A 27,578-nucleotide genomic window follows, 5' to 3' on the forward strand; every position below is an offset into this window, starting at 1 on the left:
GCCATGTATATGTCAGTTTGCTTGAGTGGGTATACAGATCTGCAGGTGGGAGGTAAAGAGAAAAATCTATAGTGTTTCCGCAAGCGAGCACTGCAGAGATTCCTGAGAAGAAAAACACACAAAAAATTGTGATGTGTTAGGGTCACAGTGAGGCATTTAAAATCCTGTTTAGACTGATAACTCTTCTCTGCAGCAGGGCTGGGGTTTTCCAGCATGGACATAAAATTCCGTTGGTTCTGAAGCCTACTTTGGGTGTAAAGCTACTTAAAATTTTAATGTGTGAATGGAAATGTCAGTTGTATTAAGCAGGAACTTTTATGTCATGCTCTCTCTCAGCTTTGTATAAACACATGAATAGTGAGAGAAGTACATCTTTGCCCACCACCCTGCTGGAGAGCTGTCAGTGAGCTGGAACTTACCACTGTTTTTGTAATTCACAGAGAATGCTCTGACAGCAGCCAGATTGTGTCCACTCTCCCCTCTGATGTGCAGAACATAGACTGTAATACTTGTGTGTCCCTTCTAGTTTTTTAAATACAAAACACTCGTTGTTGGGGTCAGTAACTAGACCCGTTTGTAATAAAAGCATTATACTGATTGTACTAAAAGCATTGATTTGATGATGGAAAAAACTCTTCTAAAGAAACACTGCTGCCTCATAAGAAATACAGAAATATTTGTGAAACTGTTACCACCTGCAAAAGTCCGAAAGGTTACATATCATGTATAGTAATAATGAGAAGGCTGGTGAGCTGAATTTCATTTTGCACCAACAGGGGAACTCAGTTCAGAGACCCTTGTCTCTCAGTGCTAATGGGCAAGTTTTACATGAGAGTGTGCCTTACATGCTTTGATGAAGCCCTGATTTTACCTCACAGGAGTTTTTGTAGGCTTCTGTGAATGTGGAATAGTCAAAAGTTTTATATTACATAGATGGAATAAATGAAGCTGGGATGAAATTCTGCTGTCAGATGCAGTCGTAATGCTCTAATTTGATTTATGCATGCATGTAAGAAAAGAGACTTCTATTCCTTGTTTCAAAGGCTAATAATCTTAACAGCTAATAAGGAGTAAAGTTTAAAGAATGTAGACAGAAAGGAAAGGGAATTATTTGGAGTGATATGGAGAGATAGAGAAATAATTTGTTGAAACTGGTCAAAGATGATGCTGAGTAAGGCATTAGGAGAAAATTCTTCTGTGGAGCCTTGTTAGAAAGCATAAAAACAGTATTAGAAGATGTGTTACTACTTCAGGCCTTAAAAATTGAATTGTATAGAAAACTTACAGCCATATGCTCGTGAATTAACAGGGACCTGAGCTGCATAACTTGTATTTTTCTTACTATTAATTTTTATTCTCTTATCATTTTTATTCAATATTTTTATTTATACATCCATGTTTCCAGTCATCCCTGCATCTCCTCACAGGTCATTGTGTTCAATAATACTTCCTCTAGAATGTTTCTGTTCAGCATGTGCTCAGTAACTCATCCTGTTCAGACTTGAGTGCAATTTGAAAGTGTGTGCAATGTTTTATCCTTGTTTTGTTGTGGGGCTTTACCTTTTCAAAAGTTCTGGGTTATTTGTCTGGGATTTTGGAGGAAAACCTTTGTACACCCAAATAAAATGCATTCATAAGTTCATCTAAACAAGATCATCAGTGAGTCATTTTCCCAAATGTTGACTTTAATAATCGCTGCTTTCCAGGGAAAAGAGGGAGGAGGGAAAAAGAAAGTAGAAGGAAGACAAGGAGAGGGTTCTGTGATCCAGCTCACTGTATGGCTACATGTATACTCCTATGCTACCACCAGCACAAGATGGAGAATGCAGAGGAAGGAGGCCTTGCCACTTTTGGCTACAGCCTTGGCTCATGTTAAAGCAATAAGATCACTTCGATCGGAGTAATTTTTATGGGCTGTTTTACCCTTCTGAGATTCAAATAGCATTTCATGATTTTGCAGATACATCTAGTATTAGTGCTGGTAGTTCTGAGATTTAAAGGTGTATTTCTCTGTGGACCAGTATGACTGGCTTGTATGACATTAACTATTCCTTTATTTTCTCTGAGTTCATACTGTTACTGCTATTTAGTACCTGCATGTTCTTTCTAACTGGCCTTCCTTTTATTGAAAACTGGGCTAATATTATTTTAGCAGATGGGCTGTGTTGCTGCTTTCATCTTATTCAGTATGTTTCCTTCCCCTTTAGTCATCTCTTTAGTCATCTTCCCCCCCCCCCCCAGTATCACATGTATTTCACATACATAGATAACAGAGTTTATTAGAATTCCCTGAGTTAACAAATAACTTTCAGGACAATGTATTTATCTTGATTTGATTAGGTTCAAGCCAAGTGTTACCAGCTTCTGCTTTCTGTATTCCAACACACCAATCGTGCCCTGTCAACTCCATATATTCATTCGTTGGCCCCTATCATGGTTGAGAAGTTGAAAGCTGTGGAAAGGAGCCGTCCAAACAACAACCTGGAGCTGTTAGCAGTCCAGGAAGGAATTAAAGTCCTTGAAACGTTGGTTGCCCTTGGTGAGGAGCAAAATAGTAAGTATTTAGTTTTTCTAGAGAAATGTGTAATGCTAAAATAGAATATTGAATGTTAGAAATCTTGCAGTTAGGAACTTGATGGCATAGTCACAAATAGACCATGCCTGTGCAACATGCTTTTGTAATTCCAGTACTAGAATTTTTGTACACATGGACTCATATAGCACATACAGTATGATACGCTGTAGCCTTTGCATTTCTGGTCATTGCAGGAAAAAAAATTCTAAACATGAACTGCAGTAGTGAGTGCTGTTTTCTGTTTGGAAATGAGTAGTTCACACTGTTTAAATTTAGTTTTTCCTATTATTAACTTGTATTTATTTTAGCAGACTCATCCCTTTTAGCAGGTTGCTTCTACCAGCTCAACCAAGTTTATCTAAAAAGCCCAAGAAATGGAATTGTACTGGTCAGAATATCTTGATTGTAGATGGAGCCTCCTGTTTGCTTCAAAAGAAAGAATACAGTATTTATAGTTTAAGTTCAGTTATTCTTTAACTGAAACAATGCATTTTCTAAAGACTTACTCTGCAGACATTTGGCTTAAATGCTGATAAAGTTCCTTGTAAAAATATTACTGTTGTTTCTGTGGGGTTTGTTGGGGTTTCTCCCCTCCCCCAACATACTCCCTGTTGCTATTTCTCTTCATTGATGGTAAAACACTAAATGTATGTTTTCTTGAGCCCCTTTGAGGAAACAAAGATAAACCCTTCTGATCTGTGTGCCATTTCGGGCTGTGGCGTCATTGGGTCGTGCTAGCCCAAGTACAGCTGCAGTGCTAGTTTTTGGATTGGAATCTTCCAGAATGGAGTAATACAGCAGATAACTGTCCCTGACTTTTTCATGAACACTTGCATAATAGTGGTTCTGTTATGCTCACTGGGGAGCCTGATATTCAGATTTAATTGAATAATGTTTCTGTCTGCCTGAAAAGCATTTTGAAATCCTTTAATATGATAGGCACTCCACATCTTACAGTCTCTTATCAATGATCTGCAATCAGATGGTGCAAAGGCATCTTTAAAGAAGAGTCAGGAACAAAATAACTGTGATGAACAATAATAGAAGTCTGAAACACAATCCTGATAAAGATTTGAGTGACCAAGGGACAGGAAACTATCTGCATTTCAGTTGTTTTTCATTTGATCATTTTTTAATTACAGTGTTTATTGTCAATTCTGAAAACAAAATTACCCTTATCAGTCTAGTCAGTGATAAAATTAATTTTCTCATGTTTTCTTCTCTGATACAGTTATTACATGTTTGTTTGGTTTTTTTTTCTTTCACTTTCAGGAGTCCAGTTGCTTGCCCTTCTCGTTCCCACTCTGATCTCCTATTTACTGAATGAAAATGCCTTTGCTTCTGCATGTACAGCATCTAAGGATCTTCATGAATTTGCACTTCAGAATCTAATGCACATTGGTCCACTTTACCCACATGCTTTCAAGACAGTAATGGGAGCTGCTCCTGAGTTAAAAACACGTCTAGAAACTGCAGTCCGAGCAAGTCAGGCCAGCAAAGCAAAAGCAGCTGCTCGGCAACCACCACCCACAGTACATTCCACCCCAACAATTAAACTGAAAACCAGCTTTTTTTGAATTACTTTTGTTATCTTTGGACCATTAAGTGGTCAGAAGCATTACATTAGCCCTGATGTGTTCCTGCGTATATGTCTAATTTTGCGTAGTTTGTATGTGAAAGGCTGTCTAATAGAGCTTTGTGTAATTACTTGGAAATCCATGCGTTACAAGGGAAGTGGCGTTACTTGTATAGATTTTTAGGAAACTGAATGTGATCATATTTATGAATTTGTGTTATAAATTATCCACCAAAAAACCCTATTCTCTAGCTGACTAAATAGTTTTATTTATTTTTAAAAGCTACCGCAAACCTTTGAGTGGTTTTTGAAATCTGGTGATTGTTATCATACCATTATGCCAACACATGAACACAGTGGGGATGGAGGGAAGAGGAGAAACCATTATGCAATACTTACCATGTACCATAGGGAATTTCAAGTGTAGAAGTATGCACTTTTTCCTTTTAAAAAGAAAGTAGGGAAGGGGATTGTCAGACCTTGTAGATCATTTCAGCTTGCATGAAAAAAAACAAAGAATTGGAAATTTTCAGCCTTTCTCAAGGTGAATGATCAAGCATGCTGTCTTAATGAGTTGTCCTTATTTATGTGGTGTATATTTCTTTCAGATCCATTTCCATGCTTGGAAATTAATAAAGGATGCAAAGAATGTAATCCCCTATCTCTTCTAAGATAAATTCTAAAGAATGCATTGGAAATCGAGTTTATAAAGAGAACTGCCTGCTACCTGCATTTTTGTAGGTGTAGATTTTGGCCCTTGTAAGGTGCTGTGTGTTAGCAGTCTTCCTATTCTGCCAGACACTGGTTGAATGTGATGATTCAGTGCTCTGCTCTTTGTCCAGACTCCTAGGTATTTAACCTTCCTGCAAGATTTTAGTCTCAGTGGATATATCTTATCTGCAGTCCTTGATAAAGTTTGCAGAGCCAAATTACTTGAGCGCTGTGCACCTGTACTGACGAAAGGAGCAGAACACAAGTGAGAGCCAGGCTCCTCCAGTTTTTCCTTCCCCTACCAGGCTTTTCTTTTTTGAAAAGCACATGGCTCCCCTCCCATCTGACTGAGTCTGATCTGCAGATTTTTGAGCTTAGAGCTCAAGTGCTGTGCTAACCTTACAGCGCAGAGCCAGTGACTCCCAATGTCTGTCTGCTGCCAGACCTCGCCCTTCCTATTGGCGGAAGTGCAGAACTGTGTATTTTCTTGTGTATACGAGACTGACTTACATGAGTTTTTTGACACTGCTGTTGATTTTATGGGGTTCTATAGGGTTCTTTCTATACATTTTGCTATATAGAGAGAAGATACATAACTGGAAGGCTCGGCTAGGCCTGTTGAATTTCATCTCTGATGTTTTTCTGGATACTCTGTAAAAACTGCATATTTCAGAAGCTTCTACTTCAACCCAAATATAACAAAGGGATAGTAAATAGAATTGAATGTGATTAATAGTAGATCATTATTTTTGCATAGTCACTTGCCTGGTCTCTCTTTTCCTGTAAGACCTTCTATAACCCTTTGAGTATCTATGCAAAATGGAGGACAAGACAATGCTCCTTTGCTCTATTGTATTTGGTGTGTGCAAAATACTTAATACAAAATCAGAAAAGCTTTTATTTCACAATGAATATTTTAGTACTAAAGTGAGGACACAACAAGTGGTACATACTCTAATCTTTCAAATATTTTTCTTCACAAAGATGTTAGCTTCCAAGTCTTGTTCCATTGTCCTACAGGAGTAAAGATACACCCAGAAGTAAAAACAATATGCCGTACATGAGGAGGAAAGTAATTTCCCTACTTTTTTCATCTTTTTATATGTAGTGGGGATTAAATTGATTAAAATATATCACTTTCTAATACGTGTTTAAAGCATTACAAAGCTATTTTGCTCAGAAGTAGATCTGAACGTGTTTAACATTTGAGAGAAAGTATTAAGGAAACTCTTTTAGTACAAAATTGAACACAAAAATTTTGCAAGTAAAGCTAAGAAAATAACTTTGTAATCTGTTTTAGATTCCATCCCCCCAGGTAGTCTAGTAATTAATGACTTTGATATTTGTTGAAAACTTTTTGTCTATAATCAGGTTTTATTTACCTTAATTTTTATCTCAGAACTTTTATGTTTTGGTTAGACTCTAGTTTACAAGATGTCTGAAAACTCAGAAAAGGGGAGCAGGCGGTGGAGGGAGGTGTAGCAATCAAGCATAACTAAGAAGTTGGTAGAAAAAAGTTAGCAGAAGGGAAAACAGCACTAGACAGATGTAGAGGGACAGAGAAGGGAGAGGTTTTTCTTTGTATACTGTGTGACTGTATACAACATGCTCAGCTTTCACTTGTATACATCCTTCCCCAGTTTCTAAGTCCTCATCTGCTTCTTTGCTTGCTCCTCATACTCAAGCTATAACCGTGTGGTTTTTCATAATGTTTGGCATCAAATGTCATTTGATTAAAAAAACCGAAACAAAATAACTTGAAATGCCTGTCGTGCTTATTGTTGCCACCCTCCTTTTCATCTGTTTCTTTGTCGATGGCCTAAATCTTAATAGGCCTTTTCATCAAGCTCATTTGCTCTGTTTCCCCTTCACGTCTTTCTCTCTGCCATTTCCTTCCTTTCTGGGTGAGCCTTGTTTTTCTACCCCGGTTCCCTGCCGAGGTTCCCCCAGAGCGCGCTCTCTCTTCCGTGCTCTCGCTCCTCTTCCCCTCGGCTCTGTGACGCGCTCTATACTATAGGCTTCCTTCGTTGTCTTTCCCTCGGTAAAAGCACGAAGAGGTCATCCACCAGCCACAGCTCTAATCTCCGAGGGCAGGGTTTCGAAGCGGGCGAGTACAATTTCTGAACAGCCAAGGGGAAACAGGAAGCACTGCTTGAGTAAACACGGGGCGCTCCTGCTGCGCCCAGGGTGCGGTGAGGGGCGGCGGGGCCCCTTCACGGCACCCGCAGGGACCCCGCCTGGGGGTCGAGCCTGGGGTCACACACGCCTGGGGTCGAGCGGAGGCAGCGGGGTGCTGCTGGCACTTAGCCCTGCTGTCAAGCCTGTCGGTACCGGTGTGTTTGTCTGCCTTCAGCAAGCCTCCGGTGTCAGTGTGTATGCGGCGCGGAAAGCAAGCCTAACTTTCTGTCTTTGTGTGTCTTCGGGAGAAGCAGGAGAGAGCAACGCTGACAGCCTGCGCCCTCAGCCCCGGGCTTTGCTGCCAGCCTCCGAGTATCACGTTTTCCCTTTCCTTGCAGAAGAGGCAGTATGGCAATTCCCAGAAAATGCTGTTTTGCTCTTCGTTTCATCCCATCCTGGGCTGGATTTCTAGTGTTTGGTGCTTTGACGCCAAGCACTGCTCAGAACAGGGCCGAAACAGAAATGCTGGGGCTGAGAGTGCAGGGCGTGACCAAAGTTTGGGAAACTGCTGCGAGACACCTGCCCTTTTTATGTCCCGACGGTGGGCCGCGAGCGTGCCAAAGCCATTTAAATCCTGCTCCCAGGTGGACGTCGCGATCAATCTGGGCGCTCGCTGCTGCTCAGCGCTGCCCTGCCCCTCCCGCCGCGGCTCCCCGCGGTCCCCTGCACGCCCGCCCAGCCCACCGGGCCCGGGCCTGCGTTGCCGGCTGCCCGCTGCCACGGCTTGCCGGTCGCTACCCCAAGATGGCACGCCATGGGGATGAGGCTCACTGGCTGTAACGTCGTTCCTCGAAATAAAGGCAGCGCGGAGGAGAAAAAGGCGACGTCCCCCTCTTCCCGCCTCTCCCTCCGGCCCTTGCCGCCCAGCGGAACTACATTTCCCAGAATGCCTTGAGGGGGGCCCGGCGCGACTCGCTCTCTGGAACTGGCCCCTCCGGGCTGCCGTAGCAGCCGGCGGGGGCGGCTGTCAGGCGGTGACGGCGGGCGGGACGCGCCCAGGTTGTTGCTGCTGCCGGGACGCGGCTGGGTGCGGGCGGCGGCGGGGAGCGCGGCAGACCCGGCCCGGCCATGGACGAGCAAGTGGGGCCCGGCGTTTTCTTCAGCAACAACAACAACAATAACGCCTTGCTTCTGTCGCCGCCGGCGGGCGGGCCGGGGCTGGAGCCGGGCGAAGCGGCGGCAGCAGCGGCCGCCGCGGCGGCAGCAGGAGGAGGAGGCGGCGGCGGTGGCGGGGGGGTCTCAGCCTCCGGAGCCGCAGCGCCGGTGTCGGCGTCCCGGGCTCAGTACAGCGTGCCGGGCATCCTGCATTTCCTGCAGCACGAGTGGGGCCGCTTCGAGGCGGAGCGCGCCGAGTGGGAGGCGGAGCGGGCGGAGCTGCAGGTAACACCCGCGACCTCCTTCCCCCCCCCACCCTCCCTGCTCCGGGGCCGCTCCCCCCGCTTCCCCCCTTGTCCTTCTCCCCGTGAGGGAGCGGCCGCCCGGCTCCACCGCGGGCCATTTTCCTGCCCCTCAGAGGGCGGCCGCCCCCCGCCGCCGGGCGGAGGGGCGTGACATGGCGGCCGGCCCTGAGGGGAGCGGCCCCTGCCTGCCGCCTCTCCGGAGTTTTCCGGGTGCCCCTCCAGGGCCGGCCGCCTAAACTTGTCACCAGTTTCATAAACCCGCTGTTAAAAATTGCCTCCGGCGAGCTGCGCGCCTCCCTTGTGCCGCTGCCCCTCCGCAGCGGGCGGCTTCCGCCGGCCCTCGGTGCTGGCTCGCAGCCCCTCTGGGCCCTCGGTCCCCGGGCCAGGCCTGTGGGACCGGCTGCAACTCCTTTGGGATTAATGGGATGCGTTATGGAGTGTTCTCAGTTGAAAAGCGGTGGGGTTGATACGCTCATTAGTGCGTTCAAGGGCTGATAGTGATCTTGTGGTTAAAGAACTTCTGAGCTGCTGGCCTAGAGCCATTACTGCCAGATACTTCAGTGATGGGCACCTTATGTTAACTCTGATAAACAGTCGATAATGCAACCTTTGTTGTTCCTCTTTGGCTTTGTTTACAAGAAGAGCTCTGTAGTAAACCTTAACGTAGTCCACATTGCCAGCAGCCCGCTGTTTGTTTCTCAGTTGGCCATGTTTGAGACTGAAAAGTGTCTACTCAGCTACCTTTTTAGGTCTCCCTTTCTTTGTCTCTTGCTTCCTGTCCATCTCTTTTCTTTCTGTGTCTTTCCTTGGACGTACCATCTTTGTCAAGGGAGTCTTGAGCCTGTTTTGCAATGCGAACCACTTCTCTGGTTTTGGTTTGGGTTTTTTGTTTTTTTTAATTAGTAGGGAAGTCATCTGTTTAATTGTACTTTCTGTGGTAACATCAAACAACTGCTCTGAGATGAGTGGCAGATGTGACGTTCTTTGCTGAGGGTTCCCTTGTAGGAATTTAAAGGAAGTGGTCATGAGGGCAAAAGAGTAATTTTTATTTTAACTTCAATGAGTCAATGAAAAATTCATTAGTAACAGAATCATGTTTCTATTCACTGCATCCAGTAAAATACTGTGTAGAAAGTAACTAGCTTAGCCGTGTACAAGAAGAACGTCACATGTCACATATCCAGTGGAGTCTCATAAATACCTTGGCATTTTTTCATAGCTTATACAGATCTCAAAAATTGCTTTGGAGAAAAGAGTCTGTTTTACAGGACCTAAGAAATTGTGCCAGTGTGTTCATAGTAATAACACTTCGCATATTTGTAGTGCCCTTCAACAGAGGCTAGCATGCCATTCCTCCTCCTCCCCCAAGTATCCCTCAAAAGCTTGGTAAGTGTTATGGATGAGACAGGAGGAAAGTAGAGTACTTAAACTATTTGCCGAAGTAATGTATTATCAGTGGCAGAACTGGGAATATAACCCGATTACAAGTTGTTTGCTTGAACGCCTTTGGCTCTTGCCAGAACGTTTCAATAAAGTTATAATTAACTGCGGCTGGCATTGCCACAAGCTGTAACAGCACTTATCTGCTGCAGAGTCATGTTCAGAAAGGTGCAAAATTCTTGGCTGTCTCCATAGACATCAGGCGTTACGTCTGCTGTGACCATTTGCAGTTGAATGTTCTTTGATCCGTGTGAGAGGTTTGTGTTAGGGGTTCAGCAGCTACGGGATGGCTTTTAGAAATTGTACACGTAGAGCTGAAGGATAAGCAGTGTTAATTAAAAAACAGCTCCGTGCTCCTTCTGAAGCCTTTTGTTGGCCTATATATTTGGAAATGTTTAACAGAATAATGGAAATTTGAGGTCGGGCAGTTTCTCTCTCTTGAGATAAAGATGCAGTGCTCTTCATTGTACTTTACTACTCTTCTATCCAATGCAAATTTCAGTGTTAGCTTATCTGCTCTCTTGGGAGACTGTGTGGCAGAGGATCTATTTTGTACGGTCGTCTTAGTATCCCATACATTTTTTTCTGCAATTCATCTTGTTTCTTAACGGTAGACTTTACCTCCAGTTTCTTACCTGCCATGATATTTAAATACTTCAGATACTTCATGCCACAGTATTACCATGCTTGGCTTCTGCTCTGTAGCTGTTGGTTAGTTAAGCTATACACTCTCCAAAAACACTTTGTAAGTCAGTCCCACTGTGATTTCCTATCTTCCTTTTCTTCCCCTCTGGGCTTCTTTTTATTTTCTCTTTTTCTTTTCCTTGTAATGAATTGTGTGGAAGTAAATGTGTTACTCGGGTAGAGTACCTTTCTGTTGTGTTATGTGATGCTTGCTCAGGTGACACACACCCAAGTTTATAACGTATGTGAGTTGGCAGGCCACGCAGCTTACTCTCTGTTCTTCATTACTGGTCTAGTACTGCCTTTCCACGGTTTTTCTTCCTATCAAGTGCCTATATTTTGCTTTCCCTGGCAAATATTCATGTTTACTCTGATTTTTCTAGTTTTTTTTCTTGAACCTTTTGAAATTATTGTTGCTTCAGTTATATAATCTTCTTCATTAAGGGTTAAAGAGGACTTCAATATTTATATCTATGCAAATATCATTAATAAGCTGTGTATTTCAAATAAGAATGAAAACAGATTCATACAGCGTTCCCCTAGTTGCTTATCCGGTAATTACATATCTCACTTTTCATGCTTGCTTTCTGTTTATGGTACTTTGATGTCTGCATATTGAAAATTATAAGAATAAACTCTTATGATGCCCTGTGAAATAATTCACTAGCAAAAATACTAACATTATTAATCCTTATTTTAGTATTCACGAACTGTATTTTATAGCATTATCATTTATTTTCATGTCTTTTTAGAAATGAGTAATTTTCCTTTTCTTAGGTTCTTCTAGCAGCTGCTTAGGAGAGTTGACAAGAAAGGGTTTCCTGTTCTGCAAAAGTTTTAAACTTTTCTTTTTTTCCTTCTGCATTTTTCTGGACTCTGTTTCCAAGGCATTTCAGAGTTGTCATCATGTGTTGGACAAGCCCATCCCAAAATAGCCAAGAGTTAGATCAAATACATATGCAGGGCACTGAAATTCTTATCTTTGCTTGAGGCAAACAGGGGTTGAACTGCCTCCCATATTGGTGTCTTGCCTTAACAGTACATCTTCTGACCGGCTGGGGGTGATTCTCTGTTGTGGATGCTACTTCCCTTTTAATTAGCCATCTGCCACCCCTGGGAGAGAGCGATGGGGACTCTGACCCTGCGGCTGGGACCCCCGCAGAGCTGAGCGCTGCCGATGCACGTCCTTGTCCCAGCAAGCAACAAAGCTGTTGAGCTCTGCAGCTTCTGGGCTGGATGAGCTTGGAAGGCTTTTTGTATGTGTGTGTATGGCTTTTGTTTCAAGTAGAAATTTTGTCTTTGCAAGCAATGCGTATGTTGCTGTGGAAAGTTTTGCTCCCGACAAACATTTTTCTAGCAAAAATGCTGATTTGCAGACTTTGGCATTTCTCTGCATTTCACAAATGTTCTAAATTGCAACAAACTGCGATGCTGTATGTAATTGCATGTATAGACATCCCGTATCCTGCTAAGGAATTTTCTAGCTATTGTGCTCTTCACTACTAGTTTTCATTTCTTCTAACTGTGCCTTAAGAGCAGTAGACTGGTTTGGAGTAGTGGGACCTGATAGGGTTACATTAAAATTATTTGTCTTGGGTAAACTTTCCTCTGAAAAGGTTTGCAAGGAAATTACGGAGAATGGGTGATACATTGTGGTTTCTTTCCACAACTTTTGTTAAAAATATTCCTTGTAAGACACTGCCAAAAGAAAAAAAAATAGGGAAAGAATTAATGATATGAGATAAAATGTGGTTTAATGATAGCAAACAACTGTAATAGAAGGAATGTGATGAAAATAATAGATAAGCACTTGAGGTGGGTTATGGAAGTCAGATTTAGTAATGTTAGCTCTCGAGGGGGGGTCAGGGATGCTGATCTTCCCCCTTTCTGCTGCTTTTCTGAGGCAAGAGGCAGGCGATGAAACCAGGCACGCTATGTGGTAGAACTGTGTCCTTGGAGATAGACAAGTTAAAGTAATGAGGAGAAGGGGCAAATCGCACAGATGGCTGTGGCTATTTATAGTGTGGTTTAGGACATTGGTTACTTGATTCAGAAATAGTTGATATTTACAGTTTGTTGGCTTTTCGGTAACAGTCCTCTTACTGGATTAAGTTTCTAGTTAAAAATCATTGATAGCTGGATAATCTGCAGATATTGTTCAGAGAAAAAGTAATGAGCAATGAGTTGATGAAATCAGTTATTTAGTTAATGGAAAACTGCTAAAGATTTGGTTTGGCCAATAAAATAGAAGATAAAATACAGTTTGAATAAGTTTTTGTGTAAGATTTCCAAATATGAAGATGTGGGTCAAATCTCTGAGATTCTCTGTGAAAGATGAATTGGCAGAAGTGCTGTAGAAGTCTTCAATAAAATATTTTTTTCTCACAAGGCAGATATTACAAAGAAAACGGTGATTAATGTTAAATTCCTCTCCACCCCAGAAGGACAATATTTTCAACTTTATTGTTTTAAATATGTCAGATAAATCAAAAGAAAGGCAGAAGAAAATAAGCCATGGTCACAATACTGAGACATGTTTAGTTGGGAAAGATGATGCTAAATGGGTCTCAGTGACTGCCAGATATCCTTTTCGTTTGCGAAGTTTTTTTAGCAAACTTTCTAGTTGCCAAATTAATATGAAGCAAAAAAGAGAAGCTTCTGTACTCTTCTTTCCTGTTTGCTTATATGCATGATTGCCAGCTAATCCCAGTATACTCATTGATAAGCTGTCATGGCTTGTTTTATTTAAGCCAGGAGGACTACTGGGAGTAAATGTTCAATGATGAAAGAGCTGCATTACAGAAATTTGTAGCTTTTGTAGAGAAGTAGAATGTAAATAGAAACTGCTTAAACTGGTTCTTTGCAGGTCCGTACCTGGGTTTTGTAGTAGTTTGATTTTTTTTTTTTTAAATTGCGTAAATGATCCGAGCATTTCCCAGCATGAGATTTTCCCATTCTTCTCAAATCTGTTAAACCTGTAATTTAGTTTTAAGTGTAATGAAAATGTGTTTCTTAAATGGGCCTAACTCTTAGGAAAGTGCTGCTGTAAATACTGAGGTGGCATGAACAGAGAGTTTTGCAATGTTAGGTTGTCTCCAAGTGGTTTTTAAAGCTTACAAACACTTTTCACAGGAAGTTACACTTTCAGAAAGAACAGGATTTTCCGATTTTCGTGATTTGCTGTAGACTTGTTGAATTAAGCAAAAATGAAATTAATTGTTATATTCTAGGTGGAAAACTTTGGTTTTCAACGTCAGGTTAGTGTATGGTGAAACATCCTATGTGTCTTTACTAGTCAACGTTTATAATTTAAATTGGTATCTGTGTGCCCTACTCAAATTGTAGCCCTCCTTTTTCTGAAGAAGGTCTTGGCTCATGTCAGTTTTATTGCATCAAGGGTAAGTAACTTTGCACTGTTTGAACAAGAAGTTGCTTGTTGTTATATAACTCAGCCTTTATCAACGTTTCAGTAGACACTGAAACTTTATTTACTAATTCTAGAACAGGGTGTGTAAAATTCCCCAAGAAAGATCACATGCATGTCCAGAGACTTTTGGTTCATCTTAATTTAATGCTAAAAGAAGTAAGACTGTACGAATGCCAAGCCTCAACTAAAATTGATGTCTGTACACAGTTTTCTGAGAAAATAGGTATTGGTCAGCAACCTACTCACATACTTGGCTTCACAAGGCTGCCAGACCTTGTCTAGTCCTCCTTTCTAAGTTCTTTAGCTAAAAAGTGGCAAGAACTGACTTAGAAATAGATGAAGGATTGTTATGTTTTGTTTTTAAATGCTGAGAAATGCTTAGATACTTGAAACAGCTCTTCTGAATCACTTCAGAGTGCTTGGGATCCAAGCTTTGCAGACAATACACTAGAAATAAAAATACTCTGAAATGTGAAAACAAAGGTTCACTTTATCATAGTGATCTGTTCTGTGTGGGCCTGTAGATGGATTCATCTAGAAGATGTTCTTTTCCTATTTGAAAAAAGTTTGCTATATGCTAACTAATACTGAGTATTTTGAAAATAACCCAATGACAAAGAAGTTAAATTTATGATTGCAGTGTGGAAATACTGAATTTTTTCGCTCTTAGCCAGGAATATGTTTCCCTTTAGGGCAGTCACATAGGGCAGGATTGCAAAAACATCGGAACAAAAATGGCATGCATGATATTCATATCCAAGCTTGTAAACAGGAGGTGAGAACAAAATCAGTTATTTTTGTATCTGTTTCACTTGATGCTCTAGTCAGTTCAGGGTGGTGGTGCATGCTTGAATACAAGGAGGAGCTGCTCCTGGCTGTAGGAGTGAGAAACCGGAACGTGCCGATTGCCTTTGCAAATGTTCATGTGGTCAAGTCTGGTTCACTCCTCTTTTGTTACCAAAGCCAAATCTAAAAATCTCCTCCAGATTTGTTCTCCCTTGTCTTGCTATACCCCCAGTGATTCATTCAGCCTGTGAACTTCCATTGTCTCAGTTTAAATGTCGGCCATAAGTCTATTTGTCAGTCCTGGTGCTGGCTGCTGTTGCTGCATTTCTGCCTTTCTTGTACAGCAAGTGGGAAGGAATTATATTTGAGCATTTGCAATTTGGACTCCAGCTCATAATACGTGATTATTTTGTGACATGTCATTGCCGTGTTGCCTATAGAATTACATCACATTTAAAACTTGCTTTCTTTTTGTCCTTACATCAGTCTACATGGAGCATGCTCCTGGGACTCAAAAAGAAGAAAAAAAAAAAGTTAATGCTCACCACTTACTTAAGTGTACTACAAAAATTTTTGCTTATGAAAAATGATTAAATAAGCTGAATATACATTGCTTGGCTAACTCAGCAAGTATTTTGATGTTTGCAGTTGTTAGAACAGTGAAAGGCAGCACTGAAGAGTAGATAAAAGAAAGACTGGCTATCTGAACAGAGATCTACCAAGTAAAACACTTCAGACTGCAGAAGGAAAAGTCTTCCTGTTAGTTGAGATGCTTAAATTAGTAATCAAGATATTGCCAGGAGTAAATTACTAAATAATTTTTGATTCTGGATGATCTATTAGGAGTTTTGAATTCACTGATAAGAAATTGTTTTTCAAACAATGTTTTCAACGAGATGAAGAATTATCTCAATTTTTTTTTTTACCGTAAGCTAAATCTTTGGTCTATTTTGGATGGTTTAATTTTTTCAGGGCTTAGCTCTGATGCCAGTTTTAGGACATCTCTGAGAAGTCCAGCAAAAATAATTTGCCAGTAGCAGATTGTGCTGTGTGTTAGCCCACGAGGCAGTATCGTCCAGCGTGAGCGTGTGGGTGACAAATGGGATGAGGCGCTTCTGTGCGGGTGAAGCTAAATACGCCTCACTGCCTGCCTCTCAGCAGTGGCCGCTTCCAGCCTGTGGCCCCACTTCAGTTTTGTGTTACTATAAATGGCTACAGGCCCTTACAAAAGCTTCCTAGTCTCTCTTTGCATGGAGTGCTGGTGGGTGTGTGTTGCACTGTCAAGCATGGTGGCTGAAAAAAATGATTTGCCAGTTGTTCTAGACCCCTGATGTTTCCCTTTCCCCCTCCCCTGTACCTGTTTATAATCTCTTCTCCCCCCCCACCCCCCAACCATACCTACAGTTATTTACAAATATACTTAAATATGTAGTGCTTCAGTGAGCCAACTATAATGTAAAATACTGAGCACCCTGGCAGCCTGCAGAATCCTTCTGGTAGATCTTGGTAGACCGGTTAGAACGACTGTTTAAGGCTGATTCATCTGTATATGTATTTAGTTATTTTAGCTATCTACGTATTTTCTGCAGTACTTTTCTTCCAGTTTTTTCTCTCCCTTGTTCTCTTTCTCTCAACCTGTGAAGACCTTGTTGTTGCATTATGGAAGCAGCCTATACAGAATTGTATGTCTTAGTAGCTCTTACTTTGTCAAATGGTGCCTGTTGACCTTCAAGTGCCCATAAATTTGAAGTGAGATTTACTTTAAAATATTTATCTAAATAGTTTAAAGAAAAGAATGGAAAGGCTTTTTACAGTTCTTGAGTCTTAAGAATTAAAATAAAAAAAAAATCACCTTTTAACTTGAAATAGCTTTAAAATTCAGGAATTAATAGGAGTTGATACTAAACATGCATCATTTGTTTAGTTTTAATCTCTTGCTTTTCTGTCATGTGTCAGCCTAAAAAGGTGTGCAGATATAATAGACTTTTTACCATCCTTGTGGTTGCTGATTCCACTTAGTGTAAATTTCAGTTTACTGTTTTAAACATTGGTAAAATCCATATTTATTAACATACAATTTAATTATTTGATTATATTATAGTTATGGCTGCTAAGCCTGTATTAGGAAGTCAACAACATTTTAAAAAATGTTGTTTCTAACCCAGTGCTACCTAAAACATTGCCTCACCCTTTTGTCCACTTCACAGTAATGTGACCTTAGAGTCTTTTGGGGAATTTCTTAAAACAACAGTGTTGTTTAAAAAAAAAAAAAAATCTCATGTGCAACATAAGAATGAATGTTATTTTTAAAATCTCTTGGTAAAGAAGTGGAATAGTTAAGATAGCTACAGTGCTATTAATTTAGACCAAGTATGCATGAAAAGTCCAAGTTTTATTGCAGTTGGTAATACTAAAAACTTTAATGAGATAGTGGGGGGGAAAAAAAATAAAATGGACTGTACAATTGTAGCTGAAATAGACTGTTCCAGGCATCTGTCTTCCCAATATTCTCTGGTTTTTGGTTGGGTTTTTTTTTTTTTTTCTTTCCTTCTTCTTACTCTCTTGATTTTAATTTCACAGTTGAGCTGTAATACAGTAACTTGTAGCACTTAGCCTGGAATAAACTTGAGGCGGACACTGCCTTGATACCTCACTGCGGAGCCAGTGGGGACCGGGTGCTTTATAGAGACGATGCGCCCCACCCATAAGGCAAGGAACAATACAAATTTTTGCGTGATCCCTGTAGGTGTTTTAGAGGTTTGTGATGACTAGCTTACAACTTGATGCATTTTAACCTTATTAGCTAGAAGGTCAGTTGTCACATAACCTGTTTGTTTGGCATATTTGTGAATTCTTGAAATTTTTGGCAAACCTTCCCAGGAGTGGCCAAAACACAAGTGTTGAAACAGTGTTGCAGATCATTCAAAGTGGAAGCGATCCTCCTTTGCTCTCCTACTCCCTCAGGTACCACAGGCTTCAGGTTTGACTTGTGCTGAAGCTGCAACCATGGGTAACAGCCTGTGCAGTCCCAATCTATTGATAAAATTCTGTCGTTTATGTCCGAATTGTAAGAAAACTGTAGTGGTACAGTTCAGTTATACTCTTCATCGTGTTTAAACCCAGACCTCTTACACTTTAAATGTTTGCACAGACATTTAGACAGGTATTGGCTAAATATTTTGATTGGAAATTGTGAACCTATAGTTATCACTGTTTTGTTCTAGAGACTGAGAAAATAAATACTGCTAGATCTCATTTGTCGTTTTAGCTGTTTAAACTCAGTGTATTCATTTATTCAGTTTTCATTTATACTACAAATTGTTTCATTTATGGTATGAACATTTAGGTTCCTTGGCATATTTTCAGTTAATTGCCAAACATTATAAAGAATGAAATCTGCTTATGACATATGGACTGTTACAGTATTATTGTTAGTTTAAAATTTCAGTTATCATTTTAATGCTGTCCTTAGTGCATTACAAATAAAGCTGAATATTATCATTAAGAATTTCTTAAATAAAATTTGAGCTTACATGTATAACCGATGTTTTGTTGTCCACAGAGGCTGACCTAATTGTAATTATCCACTACTTACATAAATGAGGAATAAGGGTTGCTAACATGCTGCAGGAAAGGGGAGGAATATTACTTTTGAATATTATGAAAATGATCAAATGTAAGCATTCTCATTTTCAGAGGCAGAATTTCTCAATAAGTATTGGGCATAAAGATGCTCCTCAGAAGAAAAGCGTGAACAAACTATGCTAGAAACTATGCAGCCTCCAAGGAGAGAGCAAAATTATTCTCAAGCCCTCTGGAGCACTTGTCTGTTTCTTGATTTGCCAATAAAACTACCAATCTGTAAAGTATATAGTAACCTTGAAAGATCCTGGCAACAAGCTTGCACAGGGCTGGAGAGACGGCTCTTGGGCCATGAAGTCTACTCTGTAGTTGCTGAATGCTTTTCAAGTAATAAACACAAGGATTTCTTGGAAGTCCAGGAAAAAGAGAAGTTATAAGACATCAGTAAGAGCATAGGCATACCATTGACAATAAAAGATGCTCAAAGAATCAATTAGTATTTCTTCCAGTGCTCACTCTTCCTGTGCAACATGTGCATAGTACACAGAGCCTGCCAGCGGCCCAGAGGAGGTAGAGCATGATCCTTTTCCTTCATGTTGAATCATAAGACATAGATGCTTCAGCTCCAGAGGTAGTTAGGAACATCTACACTATTTTACATGCTTAAGAAGCTTCTGGTAACCATTTTGAATCATGGTTCTCAAATGGTTAGTCAGACAAGTCATGGAGCCAGGGCTGCCCTGTATCGGAAGCATGACTGCTCATTATCATATGAAGGAGGTGTCGTATGATATTTCTTAATCAAATCCGTTTATGTCTCTCTCTCTTAAAAAAGTAAGCTGTCAAAACTACTGAGAAGTTGCATTTTTTTTCTTTGTTTAGGCTGCTACCAGTGGAAGATGACTTTAACCTCAGTTGTTAGCATGGTGAAGCTGGGTTGGCCCTTGCAGTAGAGCAGTGTGTGAGGCAGGTCATTACTGGCTGTCCTTTGCCAACCTGCCGGGTAAAAATGCTTCATTCCAGCTTGTTCAGTCAGTTCATTCTTAGCTAGAAATTGCTTGCAGACAGCAGGTCACATCACAGATCCCTTCAGCTTGTGTCCTGATGGCATTGGATGATTTTTTCATTCCAGCCAAATACATATTTACATCATGTTCTACTGTTTTTAATAGTGTGTTTTGATGTTCTCTCACTTTTTGGCTAGAAGGGCACTTGTTTATTTCTGCCGGGCCTGTTTGGAGGCAGGGAGAGAGAAATCACTATCGCAGCAGTATGCATTATAATCTGGGTGTCTGTGCAGTTACTGCAAACTAAATTGTATGTGCTTGAGGTGTTCCTCTTGTTACTGAGAGGGATGGTGACCTTGTTGAGTTGACATGTTTCTCGCAAAGTTACATTCTTCAGGGTACGAAATGCTGACTCCAGCGCTAGCATTTCTTTCTTCTGTGCTTTTCCCTAAATCTGAGCATAAAATGAACGTTAGAATTCAATTGTAGTTTTTTGTTCATCCCAGTTTGCATGTTAAGTGAGAAGAAGCTTGATGCCAGAGTGACAGAGGCCTTTCTTTTGATTCAGATGAGGTTTTTTTGGCAGATGCATTTCCTCCATTGAAGGTGAAAACCGACTTCATTAGAGAGCAGCCAGTGTTTTTCATGTGTAATAAACTGGCTGCTCTAGTTGGTGACTGGTAGTTAAGGATTCTTCAGGTGTCTGTCAAGCTGTTTACTGGCTGTACTTGAGCAATGAAATTATGTCAGTTGGTGTCATATTTTAGAGCAGCTGCTATAGCTGGCCACCAGCAAATGGCCTTTTGCAATAAGATTCATCTTGCCTGATCTCCGAAATTCAACCAAAATTGTTGTGTGCATTCCCTTCATAGTTGGTGGAGAGAAAATGGTGTTTACCAACGCTTTTTTCTCACCTTGGCATAAAAATCTTAAGTCAGATAAGTTATTCTTTAGAAGTGTCTGTCTTTGTTAAGTAAAATATCTGGGGACTGCTTGCAAGGTTGTGGCAGGCGAGGAGAGGATACTCCTGCTCGTTTCTCCCAGGCTTTCCCTAGAGATTGGTACAGACTGCAGTACCTACATAAAACACTGCTTATAGAACTGCAGTGGATATTTATATAAATTAAAGGCTTACTGGTCTTCACATTCAACAGCTGATGGTCTAGACCAGTTGCCTTATATCCTGTTTGTACTTCTCAGGAGGCAGATGAGATACTTGGAGACTTAGCTGCAAAGGTGGCAGAAAACTCTGATCCTGAAAATGGCAGTCGGCTTGCAAGGCCGGTGAGGCTGAGGCGTGAAGTGGTGATTGCCCATAGGTGGTTTTGTCTACAAGTGTATTCATGAGTTGAGAGAGCACAAGAACCTGCCTCTTATACGGGACTTGATTTGAGTATGAGGTACAAAAGCAGGTAGTTCTGCCTGTATGATTAGGAATGAGTATCTTGTATATATCATCATTTTCTATTTAAAGGAGATTTTTCACAGGCAGCTAAATACTTACGCTCTGCTGGGAGCTGATAAAGGTTAGGTGTCTGTTTTTGCACTTGACTTTTATTTACTTCTATACCATTCGTCTCTTTGTCTCCCTCACTGAAATACCTTTCCCTGTTTTCCATTTTTTCTCTCAATTACAGTATTTCTGGAGAGCTTTCTTTAACCTATTTTAGTAAGTATTATAATTAACACTTGGCACTGTGTTACAAACAGGGTTTTATTTTTCTTTTAGCCGAACATGCTGTACTTCACTTCTTTGACTAGTATCATGTATCTAACATGTATCTATAGAACAGTACACTAATTATATACTACTACAGTTAGTGAGCAGAAATACTTTATTATCTTCTCCTGCATGTTGTTGGTAAATGCTTTTATCTGCTGAAGGCTTTTTGTATGCTTATTTTATCTATTCTTTATCCTTTATTGAATGTTTAGCCAAGAGGGGAAATAAACCCTGTCAAACAAACTAAAATTGCTTTATTTCTTATCTTTTTTTATCTGTAATGAGCATACAGTTTAGAAGGCTTATCTATGCAGTGTTTTGTCTAAGTGTATAATGTTTATGAAACATAGTAAGCCAATTTCTTTTGAACTGTACAAATCAATTTTAAAATAACTTGCGAGACACACACACTTAAGAGCTACAATTAATGGTTTTGAAGAAGCAGATCCTAAATGAAACACTTCCTTTTGCAGGCCCAGATCGCCTTTCTTCAAGGTGAAAGGAAAGGACAAGAAAACCTGAAGAAGGATCTGGTGCGAAGAATCAAAATGCTGGAATATGCGCTTAAGCAGGAAAGGTACGCTGCTTTAGTGATGAGTACATGATGAAGAAATTATGAAGACAAATACTTTATTTCGCCTTTGTGTTTGACAAAACCAAGAAATATTTCTCTGTATGTATTCAGATCTCAAAATGACAAATTTTATTATACTAAATAAACCTAGTAGTCTAAATGTCTGCATTATGGTAAAAACAATGGCTAACATAGTACGGCTACAAAAACATGCAAATAAAACCCATGGTTGATCAATGATGAATACTTTTCCCTTGGTAAAATTCCACCTAACTGTATAGATTATACCCCAGAATTATAGTGTATTCTCTTTTTGTTCAGTGTGCTGGCTTTGTTTAATAATCTCTGACAACTGAAATACTGAATAACTGTCTTCAGTCTAGTAATTACTAGTTTTTAATCTTGCTAAGTTTTTAGTCCTTTCAGTATGATAGACTCTACAGGAATATCTTCTGGAGGCTGTGTGAAGAGTGAAAAGAATGTTCATTTTTACCAGTTAATCAAAAGTCTGTTTCTTTGTTCATGGGCATTTCAGTAGAAGTCCCCAGTCTACTTTACCATTTTATTCTTATATATACTTTCCTGTTGTTCTAATCTTTGAGGCAAACAAATTGTTTTTTTCCTCATGTTTCCAGAAGTCTTTCTGTTCAACTGATTTATTTTAGGCCAAGTTTATTTTTAAAATTGTTTTTATTAGTAAAATCTCTTTTCAAATTCTTGACCAAAGAGTATATTTATGGTACTACTGCAAAGCAATCATTGCTTACATACCTTTTTCCTATCAGATGGCTCCTACTTCTCTTTAATAAAATAAACCCCTTTTAAATAGTTTGTATTAGTAGAAATAAGATTAGAAATATACACATATGCAAATGAGGAATAGGATATTACAGCTAGATAATTTAAAAAGGACACTAATAGTTGTACATCACTGTATTGCATTTAGATTTGCTCATCTTGTATGGGCTGCTTTAGCACATGAGAGATGCCTTGCACCATCCAGTTTGGCTCTTTCCAGTAGCAACCAATTCACCCACTAGCATGGAGCTGCAGCCAGTTCCCTGGCCAGCGGTAGCCTCAGGGCTCCAGCATACTTACTTCCCCTTTGGGGATTTCTCAGAGGAATGCTTAAGGTAGATACCCTTTTTGCCCAGGCCTTGCTATGGCACTGATCTTATATCAAATAGCACGGAAAAATATCAAGTGTATGCATAATGGAGATTGCAGTTTGTAGTTGTGGAAAGGCTTACATTTGAGGCATGATTATAAAGATTAGAGTCACTTTAAAAGAAAACAGAGGCAAGGGAGTATGTTCTTGTCCAGTTAAAGCCATCCAGAGGGACCTTGAGAGGCTTGAGAGGTGGGCCTGTGTGAACCTCAGGAAGTTCAACAAGGCCAAGTGCAAGGTCCTGCACATAGGTCGGGGCAATCCCAAGCACAAATACAGGCTGGGTGGAGAATGGATTGAGAGCAGCCCTGAGGAGAAGGACTTGCGGTGTTGGTTGATGCAGAGCTCAACATGACCCAGCAGTGTGTGCTTGCAGCCCGTCCGCATCCTGGGATGCATCAAAAGAAGCATGACCAGCAGGTTGAGGGAGGTGATTCTGCCACTCCACTCTCCTGAAACCCCACCTGGAGTACTGCATCCAGCTCTGGGGCCTCCAACATAAGAAGGACATAGACCTGTTTGTGGCCCTCCTCTGGACTTGCTCCAAGATGATCAAGTGCTGGAGCCTGGAGAAGAGAAGACTCTGGCGAGACCTTATAGCAGCCTTCACTGGAAGGGGGCCCTACAGGAGAGCTGGAGAGGGACTTTTTACAAGGGCATGTAGTGATAGGACAAGGGGTAATGGCTTTGAACTGAAAGAGGGTAGACTAAGATTAGATACGAGGAAGAAATTCTTCAGTATGAGGGTGATGAGGCACTAGAACAGGTTGCCCAGAGAAGTTGTGGATGCCCCATCCCTGGCAGTGTTCAAGGCCAGGCTGGATGGGGCTTTGAGCAACCTGGTCTAGTGGAAGTTGTCCCTCTGCCCATGGCAGGCTCATTGGAACTAGATAGTCTTTAAGGTCCCTTCCAACCCAAACCATTCCATTCTATGATTCTATTCTGTGATTCTAAAGATATGATGTAAGGTATATAAATTCAGTAAGATTTCTTGTATTTCAAAACTGAGGGAGTTATTCCTGATTACTTAGGGATATATCTCATACTTCATGTTCTTAACCCAGATAAATTAGCGATTTATCTAAAGTTATCAGACTATGCAAATACATTTCTATGTGCTATCAGAGAAGCTTTGTAAGATTAGAAAAAACAAATCAGCAATCAAACTTTCATGTGGATCGTGAAAATGTCCCCTAGTTTCACTGACAAAATCCACCTAAATTAAGACATCTAAATCCTAATGCAGCAGTCACTGTCAGGATTGGGAAAAAACACCTGGTGGTTTCTTAGCAGTTTTTACATAGGTAACTTTTATCTTTTCTTCTACTTTTTTCTGCAGTATATGGTATTAGGCTCAGTTACTCAGGTCAGTAGGCTACAGTCAGCTGATCCAATCCAGTTTGACAATTTCAGTAATGGTTTTTAAAGTAAATGTGATGCTTGTGAATGGTGTGTGCTGGAGACAGCTATTTATAAGAGTTTGTGGTTTTAAACAGCAGTATTATTTGCCAGTTTCTGAAGAAACAGTCCTGTATTTCTGCTGGAAGTGTCTCCCAGCAAGCGTTCTTGCTTGATACTTAAAAGAATGGCAACATACCGAGCTTTGGAGCACTGCTCTCTTTCCCAGCATTTTCCGAAATCAGCCATTGGCCAGGTCAGGCAATAGTCAGTTGGGATGCTGGCTGTTTCCACTGGGATCTCAGAGCTGGAAAATGAGATCCTACAAGGTAGGAGGAAAGCATTTCTGGTCAAGTTAGGGGAAGGGTGGTGCGGGTGAGGGAGCAGGGAAGCATTCCTGCGTTCCTTCATTTCTGCCCTGGCCTTGCAGCACACCAGATCTTTTTTAGCTAGATGAAATACGTTATGAGTAACGGGACAGAATATGAAATTGTTGCCCAGAATAGTCCATGTTCACAATGCCCTCAGGAAACCATGAGGCAGAAATGAGCAACATTGGTTTTCTCAGATACGTGCTTTTATGAGCTGCTGTTCTGTGTAGTGGGTGTTGAGCATTTCTTTTATCAACCAAATGTTTTCAAAGTTTACTATAAACAAACAACTTTGGAAGCATTGTCATTGTTCTCTGTTTCATAGCACTTATGTAATTTTATAGCGGGTAAGGTAGAAAATGAGTTTTGCCTACAGATTATCACATTTTTCTGACAAGTTTAGTTTAATGTTCGGTCTTCATGTTAGTAGTTGTAAGATTACCTTTTTGTTGCGCCTATAGGAATTCCAGTGATTTCTTCTGAAGAGTCTTAATACACTAAACAGCAGAGAGCTTAGAAGGTGGTAGTTAATAGTTAAGCACTATCATTTGTTCAGCAGCAGTTTTGATGTAGTTTTGCCAACATCCAGTAGATTGCAGTGTGAGGCTGTTCACAGTTGAGGGTTACTTTTTATCACTTTATCAATACTTGCTCCACCACTAGTGAATTGCATTGTTTCCTCTGGATTTTCGGGAGCTAGCTGAAATGTAGTACTGTTTCTCTCAAGTACGTGTCCTATTTTATCTAGTCTAGCTCATTTCCTGTCTTAACATATTTTAACCAAAGAACTGGACTCCTGAGCCATGTCTCTAGAAACACTTGATTTAATTTTATGTTGTTTTCTGCACTGGTGTGTCTGATCAGCGTAAGGCTGGCGCCTCTTCCCCTGGGTAGAATATCTTGCCGTGCTGTTCCTGGCAGTAGTTCTTGTTTATGTCTCTTGGTTTGGCAGCAGCTCCCAGATCTTCTACGGATGTTTTGGCAGGCTCCCTCAACACAGCTGGATCAGATGCTTCAGGTCTGGCGACAGATATTTCCAAGAAATAGTGGCCTTTTTTGATCGGGATCAAACTTGTTTCTGTGTGAAGTGTTCAGAAAAGTTTCACTGCTCTCAGCCTTAGGAAATTTAAAAGGATGAAAGCATTTAGCATTTTCCTAAGCAACACTTGAAGTGTTTTTGGCATCCATGTTGAATGTCTCCAAGCACTGTTTGCATAGAAGACACATATTTTAAAGAAAATACTGCTAATCAAAAAAGGAGAATTGCATAATGAAGCGCAAAAGCCAGAGCAGTGGTAATATTCATACTTATCTGAGTAAGGGCATCTACCCTGTAACATAGTTTCACAGCCCCAAAATCGCTTTCTTCCAAACAACTTGAAGGCTAATTTTCAAACTGGAAGATACCTTCTATAAAGTTGTATCCTTCAGCTAGTTATTTTTCAAGTCATTTTTTAGTCTTTGCATAATAATTCAGATGTAATTTTTGGAAATTGAAGGTAAATCATCCAAGTTGAACAATTTTCAGATAATAAAGGCTCATCTTTGTGATTTGTTTCCCTCCTTCTTCCCCTACCCCAAAACCACTGTCCTTGTTTTTGACCCGATGATACAAAGCTTGGAGAAACTTGATTTTTCTTTATACTTATTTACAGAAAAAATACATTTGCTCTTTTTTGTGATAATAGTATCTCACTGCTGTGATGTGTGAACTAGAGTTCAACGGGAACTGCAGAGGGCCGGTTTAAAGCTGTTGATAAGTGGACTATGTGATTTCTGAAAAAGCATAGAAATTAAGCAGGACAGGTGGGCAGGAGATACTGTGTTATTGTAGAAATAGGTTAAATATAAACATGCTAATGGAAGAAGCTATATTCAGAATTTGTATAGAAGAGAATTAAAGTTTCTTTTGTGAGAAGCTGCATAGCTTTTGATTGCAATATGTGTAACTGAATGGTCAAGACTCTTGGAGTCTAAATTGTTGTGCTCAGCCTTTTCCTTAGTATGCTTTACAAAGAAGAAGATTATTTGTCTTTCATACCTGTGACATTTTCAACTGTAGCATAAGAAAGTTTCTACTAATATATCTCATACTTGCTGCCTGAAGAAGTGTAGAAAAAAATTTCCTTGATGGACTGTTAGCTATCTATATTGATTGGTTTTATAAATATTCCTCTGAACTTTAGAAGCTGACCATAGCTGAAGATGAGTTCACTGGGTCAAGTACTCTGATGTGGTTTTCATGTTTCTGTTTCGCATCTAACTGGTGTCTTGCTCAGATGCCTGAATTTATACTAATTAATTCAGGCTTGAGTTTGGCATTGGTTTTTTTGTCATTTTGTGTAGGCAAAGGTCTATAGCTTTTTGTTTTTAACTGTCCCAGCAATATTGAAAATACGGATTGTTTTTGGGATTGTCAGCTCTTCAATTGCTTGTCTTTGTTAGGACATGATTCTTCTGCCATATCTGTATTTCTACTCATTTCTGCTCTGCCTGTGATTTACAAAATTAAATCTTCTGAAAGATGAAATCTTAGTCCAGCTTGGCCTTAAAATAAATTTAAGGGCTAGTGGTGTACAAGACCATGTAATCTAGGTTATCCTCTTGAAGTAAAGAAGAATAAAAACTGGCTTTAAAAACTGTTGCGTTATGAGGAGGAAGTAGTTAAAAAAAACCTGCTACTAATAGTTTAGAATGTGGATAGAATGAATAATCTCACTTTGCTGAACTGATTTTTGTAATGCCTTTAATGAGGGGGGGAAAGCCTCAATAAAAAGAAGAATATTGCTGCTGATTTAAGAGGGAAAGAAATGTAAAAAAATGAGCATACACAGATATAACAGATTGGAATAAATATACTGAGAAGTTTAAAAAAATGCAGGCTGAATTTTTGAAAAATGTATTTTGGAGAACAGGTGAGAGATCTGAGGAATAGGAAAGGTATAAGGAATGATCCTTTGAGTTAACCTAGCAAACAT

General features: G+C 40.3%; 2 protein-coding genes across 4 annotated transcripts in view; both read left to right on the plus strand.

Moving 5' to 3' along the window:
- The window catches only part of HEATR5B (HEAT repeat containing 5B), a 66,494-nt gene extending 59,923 nt beyond the window's left edge, over positions 1-6,571 (plus strand). For all 3 annotated transcript variants that reach the window (XM_075707030.1, XM_075707031.1, XM_075707032.1), the window contains 2 exons: positions 2,341-2,554; positions 3,848-6,571. In XM_075707030.1, the coding sequence (XP_075563145.1) occupies positions 2,341-2,554; positions 3,848-4,152 (519 nt within the window). In that variant the 3' untranslated portion in view covers positions 4,153-6,571. The remainder of the gene's footprint in view (positions 1-2,340; positions 2,555-3,847) is intronic.
- A 1,537-nt stretch (positions 6,572-8,108) lies between these two features.
- The window catches only part of STRN (striatin), a 66,174-nt gene continuing 46,704 nt past the window's right edge, over positions 8,109-27,578 (plus strand). The window contains exons 1-2 of the mRNA XM_075707222.1: positions 8,109-8,420; positions 21,563-21,666. Coding sequence (XP_075563337.1) covers positions 8,109-8,420; positions 21,563-21,666 — 416 coding nt within the window. The remainder of the gene's footprint in view (positions 8,421-21,562; positions 21,667-27,578) is intronic.

The sequence above is a fragment of the Pelecanus crispus genome, chromosome 3 (genome assembly GCF_030463565.1).
Source record: "Pelecanus crispus isolate bPelCri1 chromosome 3, bPelCri1.pri, whole genome shotgun sequence".
NCBI classification, from domain to species: Eukaryota; Metazoa; Chordata; class Aves; order Pelecaniformes; family Pelecanidae; genus Pelecanus; species Pelecanus crispus.